The 22,217-nt window shown below is 38.2% G+C and overlaps 1 protein-coding gene across 1 annotated transcript in view; it reads right to left on the minus strand.

Annotated features, from left to right (window-relative positions):
- Positions 1–22,217, minus strand: part of LAMA1 (laminin subunit alpha 1) — an 86,118-nt gene that overhangs the window by 40,443 nt on the left and 23,458 nt on the right. Inside the window, 18 exon segments of the mRNA XM_008636838.2 lie at positions 174–317; positions 1,401–1,637; positions 4,293–4,429; positions 5,677–5,857; positions 6,889–6,995; positions 7,497–7,708; positions 7,958–8,044; positions 8,641–8,768; positions 9,520–9,630; positions 10,536–10,647; positions 11,818–12,029; positions 12,751–12,852; positions 14,398–14,571; positions 15,542–15,682; positions 18,565–18,725; positions 19,221–19,326; positions 20,809–20,987; positions 22,084–22,201. Of these exon segments, the coding sequence (XP_008635060.1) occupies positions 174–317; positions 1,401–1,637; positions 4,293–4,429; positions 5,677–5,857; positions 6,889–6,995; positions 7,497–7,708; positions 7,958–8,044; positions 8,641–8,768; positions 9,520–9,630; positions 10,536–10,647; positions 11,818–12,029; positions 12,751–12,852; positions 14,398–14,571; positions 15,542–15,682; positions 18,565–18,725; positions 19,221–19,326; positions 20,809–20,987; positions 22,084–22,201 (2,649 nt within the window).

Raw genomic sequence — 22,217 nt, forward strand, 5'->3', positions numbered from 1 at the left:
AATACAGAGTATGACCTTTTGCCATTTGCTTTCTTTTCTGCTCTGACCTATGCCACTGCCCCTGTCAGCCAGTCAGTACACTCAGCCTGATTCATTAATTGTACACACCAGTGTGGTACCTAACATGAGGATAACAATAAACTGCGTCTGTGTAGTCATACTGTTTTACTTACAGGAATTCTCACATGGTCTTCTAGTTCTGAACAAGATGTGGACATCCCAAAACAGAAGCATGGAGTACATCCTAGTGCATTGTTAGCAGACAGACCAAAAGTTCCAGGTTTACACTCACTGCATTGTAGACCAAATACATTTTCCTGGAGGAAATTAAAAAAAAAAATAGTAACAGCACACTCATAATACTTCACTATCTAAATGAAAGATGATTCTTTTTGGAAGAAAAACTAGTTGCTATGTAAATTACACAGCAGAATATCAATTATTGTATGTATTATGTTTAACTGTGCAGTACATTACTTTTTTCCTTATTTTCAAATGCTGTTTTTCTTTCTTAAAAAAAAAAACCACACACAAAAATACCACAAACAATCACAGAACATTCAAGTTAAATTTATGTATTTGAATGACTATCAAAAAATTAGCAGCTATGATTTCAATTCAAGATGGAATTTCTTCCCAAACCTGCATCTGGAAAATGAGCTCCAAAAGGTAAATAAACTGCTCACTATGAATAGGAATCAGGGGCCCTATTCCCAAGTGTCTCTTTTTGCACTCAATTCCCAACTGGTAAGCTGAACTTCAAGAAACACCTGAAACTACAGTCAGTGCCCACTGGTACCTTTAAGGAGAGATTGGAGAAATGCCATTGAAGACATGCATTTGTTGTTTTGAAGTAAGTTTTCCACTCAGTCTTTCAAGAACAGATTCCCACCTTTTCAGAAAAATCTATACTATCTGTGCATTTTAGGTTTCCTTTTTTTATACAAGAATGTCAGACTTTACTATTAGCAATATATGTGAGTTATTCTTAAGCACTGCTTTTGGTTCTAGCATAGGAAATGAATTTGAACTTGCAACATAAACATATTTCAAAAAGCACAAAAAAGATTCTCCATTTAGTATTTACTGGTCTCTACCTATCATTACAATTTGAATTTTCAAAAAAGCTACATCATCTGAACTAATGTGTTGTTCCCAAACCTAATAAAACCAAATGTGTACGAGCAGAAAAACTTCACTGTTTTTCATTTTTTCCTGACTAATAATAAGACCAGTTTAGCACTGTCACAGAAAATCCTTTAACAGTGATTTAGGTGTACTCATAAATGATGCAGATTGCCTTCTGAAGTCCTTTCACCAATATAACTTCCATGACTTTAATGCAATCAATGTCTAGAAAACACTAATGCTTCCCAAGAAGGAGCTAAATAGCTCAGTACCTTGCAGGTACAGATGCCAGTTTCTTCTTCACAACCACAAACTCCTTCAGTGCCATTACACGTCTCTGCTTTGGTTCCACTCAAATCACAGTCACAGGCAACACAGTCTGGGTAGTCCCTGTAGCCTAAGGCACACCTGGAACAGTCTTGTCCTCCAAATTCAATTTTGCACTGGCATTGACCTGTCAATACATCGCACTGGAGATTGGCTGAACCAGTGTTGCTACAGTTGCAAGCCTTAGATGAAGAGAAGAAAATTCATAAATAGCTGATCTTTCAAAAAAATTTTTTTACAACAGAAACAGCACAGTAAATTTAAGAGTGACCCTTAAAACTCAATATTTGTCAACAATTACTGTACAATAATAAAAGGGAATTAATTCCACACAGAAATGAGGTTGTTTGGTTTGTATTTCAGCAAAGAACTGCATTTCCAGTAAACAGTGGATAAAGATAGTGCAAAAAGATAGAAGATTTGTAGGGTTGGGAATCAAAGGAGTTGAACGAATCTGTTCCAGAAAACAAAAATATATCCAAAATACTTAATTTGCAGCACTATGCACTGAGTGCAGCAAGTCAATTAAATAAATGGTGAATGAAAGAAATCCGTAAGTATTGCCATTTTATAAGTATGACAGAAAGGAAAATCTTAAAACTAACATTCGTTTAAGATTTCAAGAAGCATTAATAGCTTCTGTGTCTTGCTCAAGCTTCTTTTACTATTTGATGAGGAACCAAGACTCTCATTGCATCCAAAGGTGGGAAGCTCAGCATGCAGTGCAGCTCAGTACCAAAGGAAACTGTTTCCTGGCAGAGTGCATCCTTCATTATGCAATCAGTAACATGAACCTTTATTACAAACATGCAAAGTGGGTGTACTTTATTTGTCATTCTCTTTTGAAGCAGTCTGGATTAGCCTTCACTCTTAATTTCTTATCTGTGGTTACTTAACAAGCCCAATTTTGCTGTGGTTATTTCTAACTGAACAGGCACCAAGTACATTCCATCTATCATCATCTACTGTGGCATTTTCCCTGAGTCTTTTTCCCAATCAGCTCTCTTTGAGATGAAAAGCCTTTACCTTACAAAGTCCTGCACACCAAGACCCACAAGCTCTAGCAGCATTACTATCTATCCTTTAGCATTCTTCACAATTTTGCTGGTTACCCACAGCACCCTTTGTATTAAGCAGTTTTTACTCCAGCACCATGTACTACAATGCCTAGTTTAATACACTTTGTGACCACACAGGTTGACAACTTTGGCTCTCAGATATCAGTCAAGGTCCACAGCTCTGAACATCAAATTCTAAGAATCATAATAATAGTAATAATTTGCATGTATGCAATCTCTATATACTTGTGATAAAGATAAATAAAGACTCTAAGGTACAATGCACTGTGCTGCAGCACACATGAAAAAAGGACTCTAATCTAAAAAAGACTCCAGCTCTGCTTCACTACTGCACCCAGAAATGGATGCTAAATATCAAGAAGTCCACTAGAAACAGAGCCAGATGAAGTAACCACTTATGAATTCTGTGTTGCAAAACCAGACAGTCTGGGCTTCTGAGTATCTCCCCCATTTCATCCATGTAGAGAGCATGCAAAGAGTCTCTCCTGGGTTTGCCAGAAGACACTGTTCCTGATCTTAACCTATCATATCTAACTATTCAGCATAGGGAATATCCCTCTATTGGGACTATTACCTGGAGATCACAGTATTGCTCGTAGCATCAAGAAAGTATCTAAAATACCTTAGAGTAATTCACGTTCATTTGTGTGATGCTGCAACCAAAAGGAATGATATAAAACATAGCAAAAGTGAGCAGCTGCATATTTAATTACACCTGCTCATTGGCATGTGCTGGGGAATCACCCTGGGAAAGGAGCACCTCAAAGGAAATGCGCAAGGACCACCAGCACATTGTATTTGCAGTATGTTAGGTAAGAATGACAGTAAGCTGACAGCTAACGAAGTCGTGGTTTAAAGACCAGTTGCCAACTATGTTACTATAAATCACTAAGGTGGTTAACTCTGAAGACTTATTAGGAATACTTTATCATCATTACTCCAAAAAATTAAAGAGAGAAAAAAGATTTTTTTCCCATCCCTGTCAACCAATTTGGCTGACACTTAAAGACCTACTGGATGTAATGACAGACCTTGTCAAGTTAATTGTATTTGTGGTTTCTCCACTGAAATTACCCATTGCATTCATGTAATTATGAGGATTTTTTAAAATCTCAACATTTATAAAATAGCTTGGACCAATGCCATATCTGACAGGAGTTTACTGCATGAACCTAAAGGCATAAATGGTTCCTATTCCTTGGATCTGCACTGACCTGGCATTTTACTGCTTAATCATAAGCATTAAGCTGAGATAATGGGAGATACCATTGCTCCATCCATGAAATATTAACTACATGATACCATTTTAATCACAAATTTTCAGAAGGAATGCCCGCAGTAAGTTTTAAGACAAGCTAGATTTCAATGTTCTTAAATCTGTAATATTATCACTTATTGATTTGCACAGAAACCATGTTGCCAGCTGCCCATTGCTGCTATAAACCTGGTTTAGTACCATTACTCAAACACCTAAATGTTAGAATACACACCTCACAATTTTAATGTGAACTATGCACCCACCCAGAATAAGCACTCTAGTAGTAGTGTCTTTTCAAAGACAGCCCTCTTAACAAGGTTTCTCAGTAAACACTGCACAGTCTGTTGTTTTGCTGGTGTTTGTTTTAATGTGATCATGTTGCATTAACAATTTGACACACACAATGAAGATCATGGTTCTCAAAACAAGAGTCCAGTTCTGACATTTGTAGAAGACTAATTGCTTTTAACAGCCATGGCCTTTTATCCAGCCTATCATACCTTGCAACCAAATTTAGGAGAGAGTCCCCAGTAATTTTCTTCACAGAGTTCACATTTTTGCCCCTGAGTGTGAGGGGGACAAATGCATTGGCCAGAATCAGCATCACAGTTGTTCTGAGTATGGGCACAGTCACAGGCTGCAAGAGAAATAGGACCAAATGAGTAACTTTACCCACATTTTAGCTACAGAGAAGAAACTACAAGACCACTGATAATCTTACTTTTCTTCTGCATATGTCCATTCTACTAGGAACTCCCTGCCATCCCTAATCACTGAGAAACAAATCATGACCAGAGTGGCATTTCATCTTCTTATTGGAAGCCCCAATATTGTTTCTTGACTTAGCCTATTTGATGTTTTAAAAAGCAGTGCTGCACTTCCACAGGGGGTCAACAAAACCAAGCAAAATTACTTTGGAGTAGAGTACATTTGTAGGAAAACATTTCTTTTATAGAGGACACAAAACGCATCAGGAGGTACTCCAATGCTCTCAAGCAGGTGAAAGGATTAATCTCAGGAATTGCTTATTGAATAATAGGGATGGATAACTATTTTTATAATAACTAACTACTGCAGGATGCACTTGGTTATTTAAGAAACAAAATACTATTCCAGACAAAAAGCAGAATTTCAGGGAACTGGTTTTATTAATTGTTTTAGTAACATTTAGGAAATTTCCAATATTGAAATGGTTAAAGGTACCCAAGGGACCTTTGATTCTTAGTAAAGACAAAGTATATTCATTTTAAAACATTATCCTATCACATAATCTCGCTGCGTATTTCATTTTAATGTACTGTTTGAGGCATGAAAGAAGTGTTTCTGTCTGGCTGGAGAAAAGGTAGGCGTTCCTTTAGCTATTCTGTATTGAAAAGGTCATCTTATAAACATGACAAATTAGGTTTTGATGGCATGTTCTCCTTTTAGATGAACAATTTCTTCCCTATCATGACTAAAACTTGTACATATCCAGGTGATGATGGGATGTATGAAACATATATTTAAGAGTTAAATGAAAAAAATAAGGTCAAAATCTTTAGTAGTAGAAGCTCTTCACTTTCCCAACTGCAGAAAAAAAAATGTTTCGTTCTCTTTGAAGTACTGAAGGGTTTTGTAATAAAGAGACAAAGGAGCTATTGAGGATGTGATATTTCTCTCATGCACCCGTTATGAGTTATTTCAGAGTCACCACCTTTTACAAGGAACCACACAATAAGCAAAGAAATGTTTTGTTCCCCAGCTTATTCAAAGTACTAGTAGACCTTCCGACAGATTCTTCCGTATCATCATCAAAACAACTGACCTTTGCCAGAGTTCAATGTACAATATATTGCTGAAAGAAATTCTAGACAAACTCTGCAAGGATCATGGATTAGAGCTTACGTGTGCAGCCACCATCCTGGAATGCATAAAAGCCATGAGCACAACGATCACACTTCTCTCCAGCCACTCCTGGTACACAGTGACACTGCCCCTGATGATTGCAGTCCTCAGAGACTGAGCCAAACTGACTGCAGTTGCAGGGAACGCAGCCAAGCCCAGTAAGCAGGCCATAATACCCATTCTGTTGGATAAGAAATAAATAGATTTATGTTTCATAAATTTCTGAAAACACTACAATACCAGGCCATAATACCCATTCTGTTGGTAAGAAATAAATAGATTTGAGTTATGTTTCATAAATTTCTGAAAACACTACAATATACACTCTTGTTTTCTCTTGTTTACTCCCCATGATGTCTGACCTGCACGAATCGTGACCAGCAGTGTGTGACTGCTGTGGAAAGACTCCCTGGCCTTATCTCTTCACTGTGCCAGCTATAAGCAATATGCACTCAGGTGAAACCCTCAACCCTGAAATGCTCTCATGGTCCTCCAATCTCACGAGTAAGACACTATGTTTTGAAGTCTGATGTTATTCTAATTTAAAGACTTGCATGAGGTGAGGGTGGGCTGTGCTGGTCATGCACAGATACCTGTGACTATGAATGAAAGCCCAGAACGGAGCAGGTCAGTGACCTCCTGTACGTGTGTATTCAAAGTCATTCAGCTGGGCTGGCACAAACCGGGCACAGATTTCCTGCTGTGGTCTCTGATGCAATTTTACACTTAGCACAGACTGGAAACTGCTGGTTTGTATCACCAGTTAATATCTGCTTGTTCTTGTAACAGGCCTGCCTTTCAGCTGAATCCCTCGTTGGCATTCAGCCATGTTGTATTTATTATCACCAACCACATTTCTTCAGATATTCCCTACTCAGACTTCATTTTACAGAAGCACGGCTCTAAGATCCCTTTAGGTTTGTTAGCAGTGTTTAGTTTGGTTTTTTGACTGCACACTGCCAGCACACTGAACAGCCCTATGCAGGAGGGTGCTAATTCAGTTACACAGCTTCACATCTGCAAGGAGCATATGCAGAGCAATTCTCAACCACAAAAGCCTCCTCAGACACACTTTGGTCTCCCCTCCAGTGACAGATCCCTCTCCCCAAACATATTTACTGCTATAGCTTGTATTTGGGCAAATCAGTATCTATAGATAAAGAGGAAGACAAAAAAATGTATATATTAGCAACAGGTAATATATTTGCTTACCAAGCATTTATCACATCTTTCTCCAACCACATTTGATTTGCAGGAACAGATGCCTGTCTCATGTTGACAAGTACTTGAAAGGGAACCATTCACATGGCAGGCACAGGCTTGTATTCAGACAAAAAGAAACCAAATAAAAAAATTATTCATGCGCATCCATATGCCTTCATTACTATACAGAATTCAAAATCTGGTATACAGTGTGTTTCACCCGTTTATATCCCACAGATGCTAATATCCTACAGTAACGCCTGTGCATTTGGACTAAAATAAAAAAAAAACCCCACCTCTGAATAGCTATATTTGAGAAGTTTGTTTTTACCAGCCCTGTATGTGACACTCAGAAGTAAAAAATGTGTACGGAACATCACTGGAGGGACAGTGTTAAGCAAGACAGTAAGTTCCAGGGATACCAAGTGCTGAACCCTAACATAATACATTCCCTTCCCTCAGCCTAACCCAACCCCAGAGTCTTCAACCCACACTTGCCAACTCACAACTTGAAGATTAACTCTTTCAGCAAAGGTGCACGTCCCCATCCATTTTGCACATGAACACCGCAGTTTTGTGTTCTTTAAATGTTGAGAGTAATAATAATAACAACTTACCACGACAGCTTTTGTCAATCACTGCATCCCCATAATACCCATCAGCACACTTTTCACAGTGGTGACCTGCTGTGTTCCCCAGACATTTCAGGCACTGTCCAGTGAAAGGATCACAGTGGCCCTCTTCTTGAGGGTTTACATTGCCATGGCATTCACAAGGAGCACACGATTGTCCAGGCATAAGAGGATTCCCATAGTACCCATTAGCACACCTGCATCAGAGTTTAAAAACTTTATTAGCTGGAATGTGCTAATGTCATACACTGTCCCCACTGAAGGGAATTTTTCATATTAAATTTTAATCTAAAGTCTCTCTGTATTACAATGAAAGAAAAAATGAAAAGGAAAATTTTATTAGGAATGTTCTGTACATGAGGTATGAACAATACAAGGAAGATAGGATGACGAACAGCTAATGATGGCAATGATGTAGATATTTTACCCAAAACTAGTGTACATACCTTTCACACTGAGAACCAGTATAGCCTGGAAGACATTTGTCACAGACAATTCCACCTTCTTCACTCAGATGACAAGTAGGACTGAAACTATCAACAATATTTATGGCAGTTGGTATCAATGCAAGAACCACAAGTCTTCTACAAACATTCAATATCCACCCTTTCTTACACCTATCTATATAACCACACAAGTGATTTTTTTTCTAATTTATCAATGCTTGTAATATTCCAGTGTGTCAAAATTAACGTATAATTTTTAAAAACTCTTGGGGTTTTTTTTCCTCTCTAAAAGGAAGATTTTAAAACTTCATAAAAACTTAGCTTTCATTCTAGCAAAGCCGTACAATAGCTATACTGAGTTCCTTTTTTTCAGGTACAACACTTCTGTCCTCATGCTGTTTTCTGAAAAAGCATGGAAGATAACCAATATTTTGGTGCAAAGTTCAAGGACAGGTTGAATTATTACTTTCAACCACCATGCAGAATTGTACCAGTTAACTCAGCCTCTCTTAACCTAGTCTATGTATTTGTCTACCTGGAAAAGCAATGTTTCTATGAGATATACTCAAATGAAGATGAAAAAGAGTCCTTTTCTCTCTCCTTCAGATGTCAAGACTTTTATTTTAATCCCAGTTCCTGGTTTTGCTGAAGATGCAAAAGACAGTCTTGCATAAGAAGCTTACTTGTTTGCAGCAGAACTCAGAGGACAGGCACAGGGCTGGCAGTCCTCAGATGTTCCTTGGGATGGATTTCCATAGAAGCCAGGCACGCACTGATCACAGAAAGGTCCTGTCGTGTTGTGTTGACAAGCCTGTGAGACATGGAAAAAATCTTTGTATTTTCTCTTGATGGTTTTTCAACCCCTGAGGGATTCCTACAGCAATCTGCATGCAGTATGACATCCAAGGAAGCCATTCTTCAAGCCATGAAGAAAAGCCTAGAACTTTGAAAATAACTTTTTTTGAGTTGTAACAATCCTGATTGTTTTTTCCTACATTTTAGAATATACTTTTATTAAACCAGCCACATTACTTATACACATACTTAGATATATGCTGCATATTGCACATATTTACAGTAACAAGCTTATCTAGTTTTTACTGGTGTTTAGCTATTTTATTCCCGTGAACTTCAATTTTCAGAAGAGATCTGAGAGCTAAATTTTCTCTTTAGAAGGTAATGTGCAATTTCCACTGGTGTTAGTCATGGAAGATTCACATGTATCTGAAAAACAGCTATTCACTGCTTAAATTTGTTCTTTTCAGGAACCTGCAGCAAGCAAAGTCAAGATTTTTATCAGCCTGTATATAATGGCATTTTTATATTAGTTCTGCCTCTTCCCCACCTGAAATGATAAACTGAAACAAATTCTTTATTGGAAAACACATTAATGGAGCCCTGAAACATACTCTGAACTAAACAATGAAAACCAACAAAAATAAACACTTGGTACCCATAGCTTGAAATTTATGCATACCATAAACTTGTCTCCCACAGTCAAAATGCTCTCCTAATTTCTAAATAGATGCTTAAAACACAGAACACTTTGAAGGATGACTTACAAAGCAAACACCATGAATGTCACACTCAGTTGCATGCCCATTGCACTTGCAGGGTTGACAAATACCTCCAAAGAGTATTCCATCCACACGGTAGTACCCAGGGAGACAGGACTGAAAAGAAATGAAGGGAGAAAGAGCAGTAGCATTATGTGTGTTTAAAGTACACATCAAAACATTTTCAAAGAGTGCACTTCCGACCACCCACTATCCAACCCATTCACATTGCGGTAACTGAATGCTCTTTCAACCCTATTGATGTCACTGTAGCTCTTTTCTGGTGGTTGTTTTTTACTTGCACTGGATAAAAGGGATAAGAATTAACTCCATAAAACTTTGATTCATCCCTTTGTTCCCTGGAGGCACGAAAGTTAACTTTTGTGTGGTTTAATATGTGAAATTCCTCATTATGGGACAATAGAAAAAGAGATGTTCTACCACCTCTGCAGAATCATTAACAATGCTGGAGCACAAGGTTTCACACTGAAATTATTTGTAAAAATAATTCCTGCTATTCTGCAGGGGGACTATGCCTCTCTAAATCTGCTATTCACAGATACACAAGACACCACCTTGCACAATGCATTTCACCCTTGTGGGTTCTTCCAAAAGCTAGCATTCCTCCCTGCTAAGGTTCCTTATTGCCTCCATAAACTTAATGGTACATAACAGAAATAAACTGAACATGATCCAGATCCAGAAAAAGTGCTATTAATGAGTAAGGTAAGCTCAAAACAGCTTCACAGAGCTTTCACAGATGCTCCCTCTGCAACACTGATATTCTGAAATGCATCATCATTTTTTAGTGCCATGAAAAAGAATTCAAGAAATAAGTTCTAAATCTCACTTAGAGTATCTGAAAGAAAATATCTACAGGATTGTGCCAAGTACAGTAGGCAGCAATTCACCACAGAACATGTATTTTTATGGCAGTGTAATTAAAGGCAGCCTGCCTTTAATACCTAGATCCTTTTCAACAGGAGATAATTTTGCATACATAAAACGCTGTAAGAGATTACCTCACAGGATATTCCTGTGTAACCCTGAGGACATTCACAGAATTCCACGTCTGGTGCTGAAGAAAGATCTATAACATTTGCACTTGCAGTATCCAGGGTCACAGAGTCCAGCCTAGGGTCAAACAGGAAAACAACACATCACTTGTTTCCCCAAACTTTATTTTCAACAGGACAGTTTACTTTTGGGGAGGTAATGCCACTGAGTACTGCTCCCTGGCAGGAAAAACTGAGGAACAGGCACAAATCTCTTCTATAAAAAGTCTGTGATCATACACTAATCACAGCATTTGCAGTCCTGGGAGCAGACATATCCTCCTGCTATTACTGTTACTAGAAGAGACAATCTTCTCAGCCACAGGTAACATTTTTGTAAGAAATCTTTACAAACATTCCATAAAGATGAACACACTATCCCTAAATGAACATAAATTTCACCAGAGTGGTGTGGGTGCACAAAGCAAGTCTGGTATCAGTTCCTATTTTATTGACATGAAATGCTAACAAATGACAGAATATTCACAGAATATTTTGAGTTGGAAGGGATAATCAAGTCCAACTCTTAAGTAAATGGCCCATATAAGGATTTGAATCCATAACCTTGGTGTTAATAGCACCATGCTCTAACTAGGAAATGAGGAAGAAAGGCTGTCAGTGAGTCTTAAGGAAATTAAGTAGGTAAATGATGAAACTGATTCCCTTGAGAGCAATACAACTTTATTCCTGTGTCTTGGAGAACAGGTAAAACAAAGATCTATAAGGTCTGACACAGATAGGGCCAATGCTGGATTGAGACTATGGAATGATCAGCTAATCCATTCCAGTTTAATTTTCCTATTAAGTACTCCCTTAGAGATGAATATCAATAACATCTACAAACAAACATCAAAAGAAATTACAATCAATGTCTTTATTGACAGGTTTTCAACAGTCAGTGATGGATTAACTTGCCACATACCCAAATAAGCATACTGTAGAAAGTTCTGGAGACATTTCTCTCCAAAAAAAGCAGCCATTGTAATAAGGCTTTTATGCAGTTATTACTTTAAAGCAGAAGACAACATTTCTGCTATCAGATATCTTAAAAATCAAATGTCCCTTACCCCACACTTCATATGACTGTGTTTTGGGGACAAAGACTGGTCTTAAGAAAATTCAATAAACAACATTTTTTCTATAAGCTATTAACATTAAACGTCAGGAATACTGCCCCTAAGAATCATGATTCATATGCAGAAAAATAATAGAAGTATCTAGATTAACTTGAATATTTTATCTTACTTACCTGTACACAGCCTTTTTGGCAATGTTGTAGTTGGCCCTGATTAGAAGATGGGTCACATTTGCCAGAACAGTCATCAACATTTCCCGGTCTATTGCTTTTTTTGTATTGAACTCGATGAAATTCTCTGATACAAATCTCACTGAATTAGAATACTCCTCATATGGCTGTAATGACAAGCCCGCTGCTCTTGTACTCAGAATCTGCCCATTACCCTGAAATTGAAGGACAAGAGAAAACATTTTCCATATTTGTATGTAAATTTTATTAAGCAATAACATTTAGTGTCAAATACACATCCACGTAACACAGAGGAAGAGGCAATCAAATTAAATTCCTTGCATTAAGAAAAAGTAAGTAAAAGGTCAACATTTTCTATGGCTTCAAGGAAGACCATAATCTAACTCTCTCTCAGTTCAGAGATTTCAGAATTCTTTTGTAAAAGAATGAACTGAATTGCAAAAATCAAACACCTCTACCAAACAGAATCTCCTCTCTGCTTTGTTCTATTGCTAAGTACATATTAAGAAATAATGGGCCTGGATTCAATATAGAGCCTTACTTTTTAACTGCAACATAAATCTAGAAAAGTAAGCAATCAGCAAGAACACTCACCTGTTTCTTAAGCATAAGTCTTTCCAGTTTATTGCAGCGAGTTTGTAAACACAGCTTTGTACATTTGGTAATAAGCAACTCACCCATATAGACAGAGATTAAATTCTAGGTATTTAGCATTTAAAACTAGTATTGTACACCTACAATTTGAGACAAATGGATCAGAAAACCAGAGAAATTAGTAGTGACAAAATCTTGGTAGTGACTCTTAAGGGACTTAAAACTGACAAAACTACTACTACAGAAATATTATTTTATTTTCTAACCCCTTTATAGATTCCTAATAATGTCTGAACAGTAACAAGCTGAAAAAAAATCCACCTGAATGATGACATCCACAGTAGACACTATGTCACTGTCCACACTCTCCATTGGAATGTCATAAGATACCGTATACTTCAAGTCTCCACCAAAAGCTGTGAGCTGAAATGACAAAAAACAAAGTTTTAACAACATGATAACCTCCAGCCAATACAAAGAAATTACATGGATCAGTACAATGTCCAAATTATAAGACAGTTGTAGGCTTACAAATACCACTTTACAGGAAAAGTTTAACATGCCATGAGTGTCAGCACAGGGACAAGATGTAGCTTGCTGCTGTGCAGGTGGTGAGAGCTAGCTCAAGGCTCTACAGGTGATTCAGGTAAGTGCCCTCATTCAGTGAAACACTAACAGGACTCTGAACAGATAGCAGAGGTGTACACTATCATCCTAGCCAAGGGGCACAGCATGTTGGACTTCTTCACATTCTGTATTCCACCTTTCAGGGTCCTTAGCCCCACAGCAGCTGCTGACTACTTCAAAGTAAGTTAACCAACAGTTAGACCTATATTAAATGAGTAAGAAATTAGAATTAGTCAGCCCTCTGCAAAAGCTGCTGCTTAATGTTACACTTCTTGCACTTGTTTTCATTTACTGTGTCACTATACTAATAATAAACAAGGCTGCGTGGGCAGAGAGAGTGGACTGAAAATAATTACAGCTAAGGCTGCAAGGTTCCCCTCTGCTCACCACTGGTGAGGTTGCAGCTGGAGTTCTGACTCCAGTTCTGGGCCTCCCAGTACAAGAGAGAGGTGGATAAAGGGCCACTAAAATGGTTAAGAGCCTGAAGCATCTTTCATATGAGGAAAGACCAAGAGTAGCAGGACTGTCCAGCCTACAAAAGGCTCAGGGAGATCTTATCAATATATACAAGCACCTTAAGAGAGGGTGCAAAGAGGATGGAGCTGGGCTCTTTTCAGTGGTGCCCAGTGCCAGGAAAAGAGGCAATGACCACAACCTGAAATACTGGAGACTATCAGGAAACACTTATTGTGAGGGTGCCCAAGAAGTGGCACAGGTTGCTGCTCAGAGAGGCTGTGGAGGCTCCATCCTTGCAGATACTCAGAAGTATCTCCCTGGACATGGTACTGGGTAACCTGCTCTAGGTGTCCCTACTTGAGCAGGGAAACTGGGCAAGATGACCCCCAGAGGTGCCTTCCAACCTCAACTATTCTGTGAGTCTGCTGCAAAAAGGAGGACACCCAGAGCTTTAGCTAGTAAACAGGGCAAAAATTACAGACTAGTTGGTTGGAAACAGAAGATGGCCAAGAAGCAGGTAAGAGATTTTAATGGTCCAATCTACTGTTATTGGACAAGGCATGAAGGGTGTAAGTTTCAGGACAGGAACCACGTCTATGGGAAATGTGAGCATAGAAGTCAGTTAACAGTCAAGAGAGATTATACTGTGTCGAAGAAAAGCAGAGAAGGAAGTGGGGAGATGGATGAACTCAAAGAGCAAAAAGAGGGTACTGGGAATGTCTGCACAGGAACATTCTGATTTAAAAAGCAGAGATACAGTGAGAAGTTGGTAATACGGGGTTTATGTGTAATCTTTAATTACAGAAACTATATATTCAGAGCAATAGGTTACAGTTAAGACAGAGAAACTACGAAGGAGATTTGACTTCTTAGCTGAGTACTTACTTTATTTCCTAGATATGCCTCAGGTGCTGACCAGTAATAAGTGTGTTTCAGTACTTTCACAGCCTCAGTGTTGTTAATACTTATTTGATGGGGTCCATCAAATTGGCTTCGCTGAGGCTGCACACTCCTTGCTTTGTACAGATCAGTAACAAGCCATCCAGTCATGTCTGAAATCTACAAGGAAGAGTAATAATTTTATTGGAAGTCAGGCAGCTGTGTCACTGAGAAAACATCCACCTCTTCCTAGATATTCATTCAAAGTGATGGATCTAGAACACTTTCTTTAGCCAAGTCTGACACCCAATATATGCAAATATGCCACTTCTGACTAGGATAGTCTCCACCTCTCTATTAGATAGGAGCAAAAATATAATGAGCGTGATTTTCATCCTTCCAACAAAATTAACATTATACTTATGAGTTCCCTGAGACAGAAACACAGAACTTCAAAGGCTTCAAGGCCTATTGTCCCCATTTATAGACAGGTTTGAGCTGGAGGAAAGCAAAAACTACAGTCCCAGAATAGGGAGCAAGATGAGAGAACTTTGTTCTTCTTACAGAGTTTTACTCAATCATCTTAGAATTTCAGTCAATTTTATGTGTTTTCCTCCCTTTTTATTGGCACACTAAAGAGGAGACCAAAGTGTGGCTAGCTCTGCAAAGATACGTAAGGAATTTGGTGGGAAAAGTGTGGCCCCCCCAAAACCCATAACTCAAGAACCGCCTATTCAGAAGACGGTGATATTTATAAACATTGTTTGCTAAGAAAGAGTAGTGACCATATTGTCAGAGATCCAATAGCCTTGTCCAATAGGTATGAGAGCAAGGAAACAGGTTTGGGTTCATTTCTTCAGCACAAAAAAAAACTTTAACTGAGAAAAAAAATTTGTTTTTCCAGTGCATTATTGCAGCCTCCACTACCCAATGCTTTTGATATTACTGCAAGCCAGCGGGGCCAAAGCCTGCACTGGGATGACTTGCTGACTACCTCAGAGCTGTCCAATGACACTGAAAATCCATTCCTCTGTAAGAAGACACATACCAGAATTTGCAGTTAACTTGGGCACATGTCAAAGAGAAACACAGTACATTTTGCAGCTGTCTGAGGAAAGAATACTAGGTCAGGGACATAACATATAAATACCTGACTGATGGGCCATGTAAGACTGTCACAGACATCAGAAACTCCAAAGCAGAAACACTCTGTGCAGCCCTGAGGATTTCTTTCTTGCAAATTGTAGAATCCTGGTTTACAAAGATCACAGTTTTCACCTTCTACATTTTCCTGTCAAAGGCATATAACATTTGGTTCACATCAGTATTATTATGGTAACAAATATCATGGATTAGGTGGGATTTAGGCATAACAGCATTCAGAAGGTTATAAAAGAAAGCATATTTCAGCACAGCAGGATTATTGAATAAGACTCAGAGCTTAAAACTGAAACTGATTGGAAAAATTCGTCAGAGTTTGCCAGTTCATCAAAATCTAAACAAGCCCTGGCAAAGGTTCTGTCACAGTAAAATTTCTGGGCAATATACACAGACAGGGTTTGAAAAGCTCCTGTCAGCTTGCCAGTCTACTTCTCTTGTAGCTTGACTTTGTAGATTGCTCTGAAGAAAAAATCTCACATTTTCTGAATCCAGATGGATTACCTTTCAGATAGCTCACCAGATAGAATCCAGGAAGTTCGCCCCAGTCTCTTGGAGCTACCACAGCCAGCTTCAAGATAACAGTTTCTCAACCATCTCTCAATATTTACACCGTGACACACACTACTGCTGCCACCTCTTCCTGGAAGAACACCACACATACTTATGATAGCTCACAACTCCTCCTCCAAATATTCTCTGGCTAAGGTCCAGAAACTCCTACTCCAGGAGTAGGTAGAGATACTCCACTCCTTTAGCTCCTTTCAATGGTCTTCTGCCATGCAAATTGGGTAGTAGAGTGTACAGCTACAAACCTCTTTCAATGCAGAATTTACAGGGAAAAAAAAATCCAAAATAGTACACCCAGTATTTTTTTCTTGTAAAATTTGTGCAGCAAATATGTGGCTATTTCTTCAAAAAGTTTAGACAACTGCTGCTGACAAACAAACCAGCAGAGAAAATATTTGATAAATGCCCACAAAGCTGTAATAGCTGATCTCCATGGGTATTTCCACACAGTAAGATGTAGAACACTTCCTATTGCCAGGGTCAAGATTCTCATAATGTCCTAGCTTCATGTTAGAACAAGACCTGGACAGACACCACTCTCCAATCTCAACCTTTGGTTTCCACTATGGGAAAACTCCACTACAAAGGCAAAGAGGACTTTACAGAACACCTCACAAAGTTCCCTGATATATATGGTTAGGACACTAAGACTGCAAGGCATACATACACCTGCCTTCCTGAGGCCTATACGATTTCTGCATTGCCATGTGAAATGCAAAGCCTGTGGACCAAATTCTGCTTTCAGAAGCAGTTACCAGGGTGCCTTCACTTCAGCCACAAGAATCCCTCCAGACTGCAAACTTACATCAGATTTGGTCCCATGGAGCAAATTTCAGGCTTACCAGAGAGAAATCTGAGACTTCCAACTGTCTTTTCTTCTGAAACAGTGTTTGGCATGTCAAGTTTACATAAGACCTCTCTAGACAGACAAGTTATGTGTTTTTGTAAGCAAAGTACACTCTGTGTTTGCAAAGCATAATAAAAACTTATGATCTCCAGCTCTGATTCAAAGATTGAGGATGGTTGCTTCTCTTTGTTCATATGCAAACCTGAGGAAAATATCAGGCAAAGTGCCCCCTGAGATAATGAGATCTTAAAATCTTGGATTTTTACAGAAATAGTATTTGTACGCTCTTTTCAGCTTTTTTATTTCTCAGTCTTCGGGATGCATTTGGATCACACATTTCACTGTCTGTAACATTATATAGACAGAAATTATTTATTTCTTAATGAAAAAAAAATCTTACCCAATGACTAGACCACAAGAGCTGTGTTTCAGGAAGGATCAAATATCACAAAATGTACCATATAAAAAAGAATAGCTTTTTCTACTGTGGTCACAGAGTCTGCAAAGGCTTAGAAATCCTGTCCCCTTCATTTGATATCTGGAGCACACGGCTTTTCTCCTTTCATCTTCATAGGTGGTCTGCTGACTGGTAATACTCTTTGTGATCTGGCCTAAAAATTCTGTATGCCAGGCTCATGCCCACAGCAGCACTGAAAAAAGGCAGTTTCTAGTCCAGTTTATACCAAAATTTTCACTAGTTAGCTGCACTGGCTGATGCAGTGTTACCCTAGCTCAGAATCAGGCATGTATCTCCTTTTTCGTATTTAAACTGGCGACTGGAGAAATTTCATCTTCCCAGACCTGTTATTTATGTAGGTTTGATATTTTGGATCAGATAAATTATGCAAAAGGACTAAATTTTCAGAAGAATTGTCAAACAAACCATGTTATCTTTGGCTCCTGTTCACTATCATATTTGGCAACAAATACATAAACTACTAGCTAACATTTGGTTCAGAAAATTAAGTAACTTCTTTAAATATTAACACAGTTTAGTAATAAAATTCAGTGGAATCTACAGCTGCAAGGCATTTTAAGAGGTTTGGATATTTACCAAAAAATAAAATGCTGCAAAACTGCTCTCTTTTAAAACATTTTTATGGTTTATATTTTGTAATTGAATAATTAAATCGTATTTCATACATATGTCTAGTGCAAGTGTTCCAATAGTTCTTTCCAAATGCCTGCTGTTTCTCCACACAAAACAGCTGTATTAAACACAACATTTGTTTAAAAGCAAATCAGTGGCTTTGAAGAGAAATATCAGCTCATTCCTAAAACCAAATCCAGCTAGGCATACTCACTCTCTGTGACTGGCTCACACATGTTCAGGTTTAATTTCATTTTAACGTCAGTCAGGCCCACTATTACAGAAAATGTCGTATCAGTAACATACGGAAGTACTCAGCATAAATTACTGTATTTTTCAGTACAGAGAATAATTAGTAGTTTTAAGTTCTAGGTTGTCAGGTGTACACTGTTAATTCTTATAAAGGAAGGGATTTCCCCAGTTAATGAAGTAATTTCACTATTAAAAAGGTGTTTATAAACCAATGCATAGACTCAATTTTGAACAAAAATGGCAGTTTAGTACTCACTTTGCAAAGACAAGGTTCTGTGCATGGATCTTCATTAATGCTACCAATCAGGCTGCAGTTACAGCGCAGGCAGTTTGGGTAGCCCCGATACCCAAATGCACAACGATCACATTTTTCTCCTGCATAACCTTCTCTGCACTGACACTGGCCTGGCCGAGTCACTTGAAGAGCAAAAGTAGAGAAAAAAAAGAAAAATCAGAGCAGGCAATAGGCTGGATTCAGGATGTCCAAATAATTTAGCATTCCTTTTTTATTACACTCCATGTTATATTCCACACAGATACTTGGCATAAGGTCAGTCTCACCACCTATTTTTCATGTTTGAAGTACCAGATGCACAGAAACTGCAGCAAAATGGATTTTGTGACAGCTGTAACAGCATTCACAAACAACAGTGCTAGATCTCAACACCTCACATCGTTTTACACAGTAAGAGCCCACAATCCCCACAGGAGAACACATTCAGGGACCTGACATACCTTAAAACCATAGAACTATGTAACACTTCAGCCTCACCTTCCCAAAGATTTACCAGTGTTTTGAAGCAGTACCTAAAAGGCAGCCATTCACAGGTAGACAGCATTGCCTCAAACTTCACCAACCACAAATCCAGCCACAGTTGAAGTTTAGGGAAAAGGCACTTCCTGCTCCCTTACCGCGCTGCAAGTCAGAATGATGCTCATCTTTAACACAAACAGAACTCAGAGAGCCAAATGGGTCACAGCCACAGGGATAGCATGGGTGATCCTCATAGGGAGAAACCTATAAGATAAAAGTTCTCTGTCAAATTCTCAAGTTATTACCTGGGAAAAGTAAAGTTACATATGTCTCCTGTCTTCAGTCACCAAAACTAAAACAAATAAACACTGGAAAAATGTAATACGGGGCAATAGATAAAGGGACTAGTCTAGCTTTAGCAAGCAGAAGGATCAGGGGATTACAGCCTTGTGAAAACTTAAATGTGGGAACAAAAGTTGATCTTCAATAGCACAAAGATGCAGTAACTGCTAATGGCTGGAAGCTGAAGTCTGACACATGCAGCATAAATAGACATTTTTTTAAAGTAACAGCAATTAACCACTGTGAAGGTTTGCCAAAAGATATGGAAATGTTTAAGACAAGAGTGGATGCTTTTTGGCGAAGATATTCTGGTTCAAAGAGGAAGGAAATTTAAGAAATCCTTGGCTCTGTGTTCAGTGGAAGGACAGCTTATCTATTAATAAGACTCATTCTGACTTCATGATCTACAAATCTTTGAAATATAAGGCAATGCAAATCATATGGCAAGACTTTTATTTTTTTGCAGGGAAAATTGTCCTTTAAGGTGCTTGAGCTGTAAAGCAATGGTCAGTAATGACCTCTAGATACACATTTAATGGCTATGAGTTGATCGAAGACCTTTCTTCAATGCTTCTTACAGCAACTGTAAGACAGTCTCTGACTCCAATTTACTTCTTTGGATGAGCTGTACCTGCTGTCTAGCCATACTCCTATGGACTCACTCTTGGTCTCTGCACCAATTCATGACAGATTTTTAAAGCATGGGTTTTTTAAAATATGCATGAGCCTACCAAAGTAAGACCATGTGGAGTAGAAATTTAGTTCAGAAAATCTCATTATTCAGAGACCTCTAACACTGCAGTTATATGCAATGTTAAGTTATATAAGTTCATAGGTTTAACTCTGTCAGCCATATTTTAACAAATGTCTTGTAGAGTTTATGGCTTTTTTCCAAAGAGTGACACTAGAAAGTACACTCAGAGAGGACAAGTTCTACAACGGTCATACCAAGAAGAGCATTTGTTGCAACATCTCATCAGCCAAAGATTCTGATCTTTGAGCCAGGTCCCTTAACACTGGTTGAAATGGGCTGATACAGGATGGTACACAATTTTGGCACTTTGAATACAGTGAAACTTTACTATTGGCACTTTTTAGAGCTTTACCCACAGGAGAAATGGGTTTCATATCAGAACATGTACATTTCCACACTAGGATATTAAGTTTCATCTTTACTTATAATTTTCTTCTCCAACAACTTGACCTGCCCTCCCACACAGCTGAACAAGCATTTTGTTTTTTTCTGAAAGTTTTGGTGTCATGCCATTTACAAAAAACCCCTCTGTATTCTTAGATATTCTGCAGCTGATAATAAACCAATATATTAATCACAATCAGCTGAAATAGACGTGATATAATGTTTTAATTCACCAAAACATTAGAATGATATTTACTAAATCTTACTTTGTGTGGTCTAAAATATCCATCAGCACACATTTCACAGTTGATCCCAGTAGTATGTTGAGTACAGTTTAAACACACACCACCTCCTATATACTGGCCGTGAATATCCATGCTCCTTTTCTGATCTGCAATACTCTGGTTGTAATAACAATCTTCTGCTTTGTTATGACAGTTGCATTCTGAGAAGGAACGGAAAAGACATCAATTTTTTTCTTATTTACACTGTGTAACATTTCCTATAACTCTGACATTTTTCAAAGTTGAAAATGTAAGTACAAGAGACTATCAATTGACCTCAAAAGTGTGCTTTTTCCCTTTAACCATGCCATGTGTTTCATTGGATTTAATACACTATATATCTTAGCAAGCAAACAAATTTCAAAACCACTGTTATCACTTTAACAGCATCATTTTTATCGGTATTCTGTATAACCTACTAAGACAACCTTGTCAGGACTGTTGTCGACAGTAATGTGTGCAATTAGCAATAACTCTTCCTTCTTTTTCTGTCCCCTGCATTACAGAAGAAAAGTTGCCTAATTCTTCTCTTATTTGTATTATAGACAAAATCGGAGAAGCCAACACAGAAGCACTTAAGTATAAATTTTATTTAGTTTAGAGGATACTTCAGTCCAAACTGTCATAAACAACTACCTTCCAAAGAGTCACATTATGACTTGTGCAAAGACTTCAATTAAACTACTTTTCCATCCAGAACTTTAAATTTTATCTAAAAGTTCTTAATTGTCTGCAGCTTGTGCTGTCCATTAGTAATGTGAAGTGAGAAAATGCACCAACTAGCCCTAGAAGCACAGTCAGCCATAGTGGCACAGCCTAAGTCAATCTATCAGACAATCTGAAGTGTAATTGGCCAATAAGGAGCTTCTTTCAAAACATTTGTTATCAGAACAAAGTTCTTCATCTGACAAAATTTATGATCAATCTGTGAAATTTGCATTTCAAGTAGCGAACCAAATGATTGATGCCAATCTGCTAGTTTCTACAGAAGTACAGTAAATCCCAAGTCCCTTTGAAAAAGAGACTCTGGAAGCTGTACTACGACTCCACTAGCCACAAAGTCACACTGAACAGATTATTTAAAACCATCTTAACAGTTATGATTTGAAGTAGGTTCTCCACCTTTGAACAATCCCATGAAGACAGTTAATAGTTTGTGGAATTTCAGGGCAATTAGTACAGATCTTTATGAAAGCAACCTCAAACAAGAAAATAGTAAGACGTCATGAAACTATTTAAATGCCTGTGCATACTTACTCTCACATTTGTTCCCAGCAGAAAGGGTTCCTGGTCTCCATGGTTTCTGGTGGTAGCCTGGACAGCACTTGTTACAGCTCTCTCCACACGTGTTGTGTTCACACTGGCATTGCAATTTCTGAGAATAAAAGATT

Source organism: Corvus brachyrhynchos, unplaced genomic scaffold, assembly GCF_000691975.1.
Source record: "Corvus brachyrhynchos isolate BGI_N302 unplaced genomic scaffold, ASM69197v1 scaffold106, whole genome shotgun sequence".
NCBI classification, from domain to species: Eukaryota; Metazoa; Chordata; class Aves; order Passeriformes; family Corvidae; genus Corvus; species Corvus brachyrhynchos.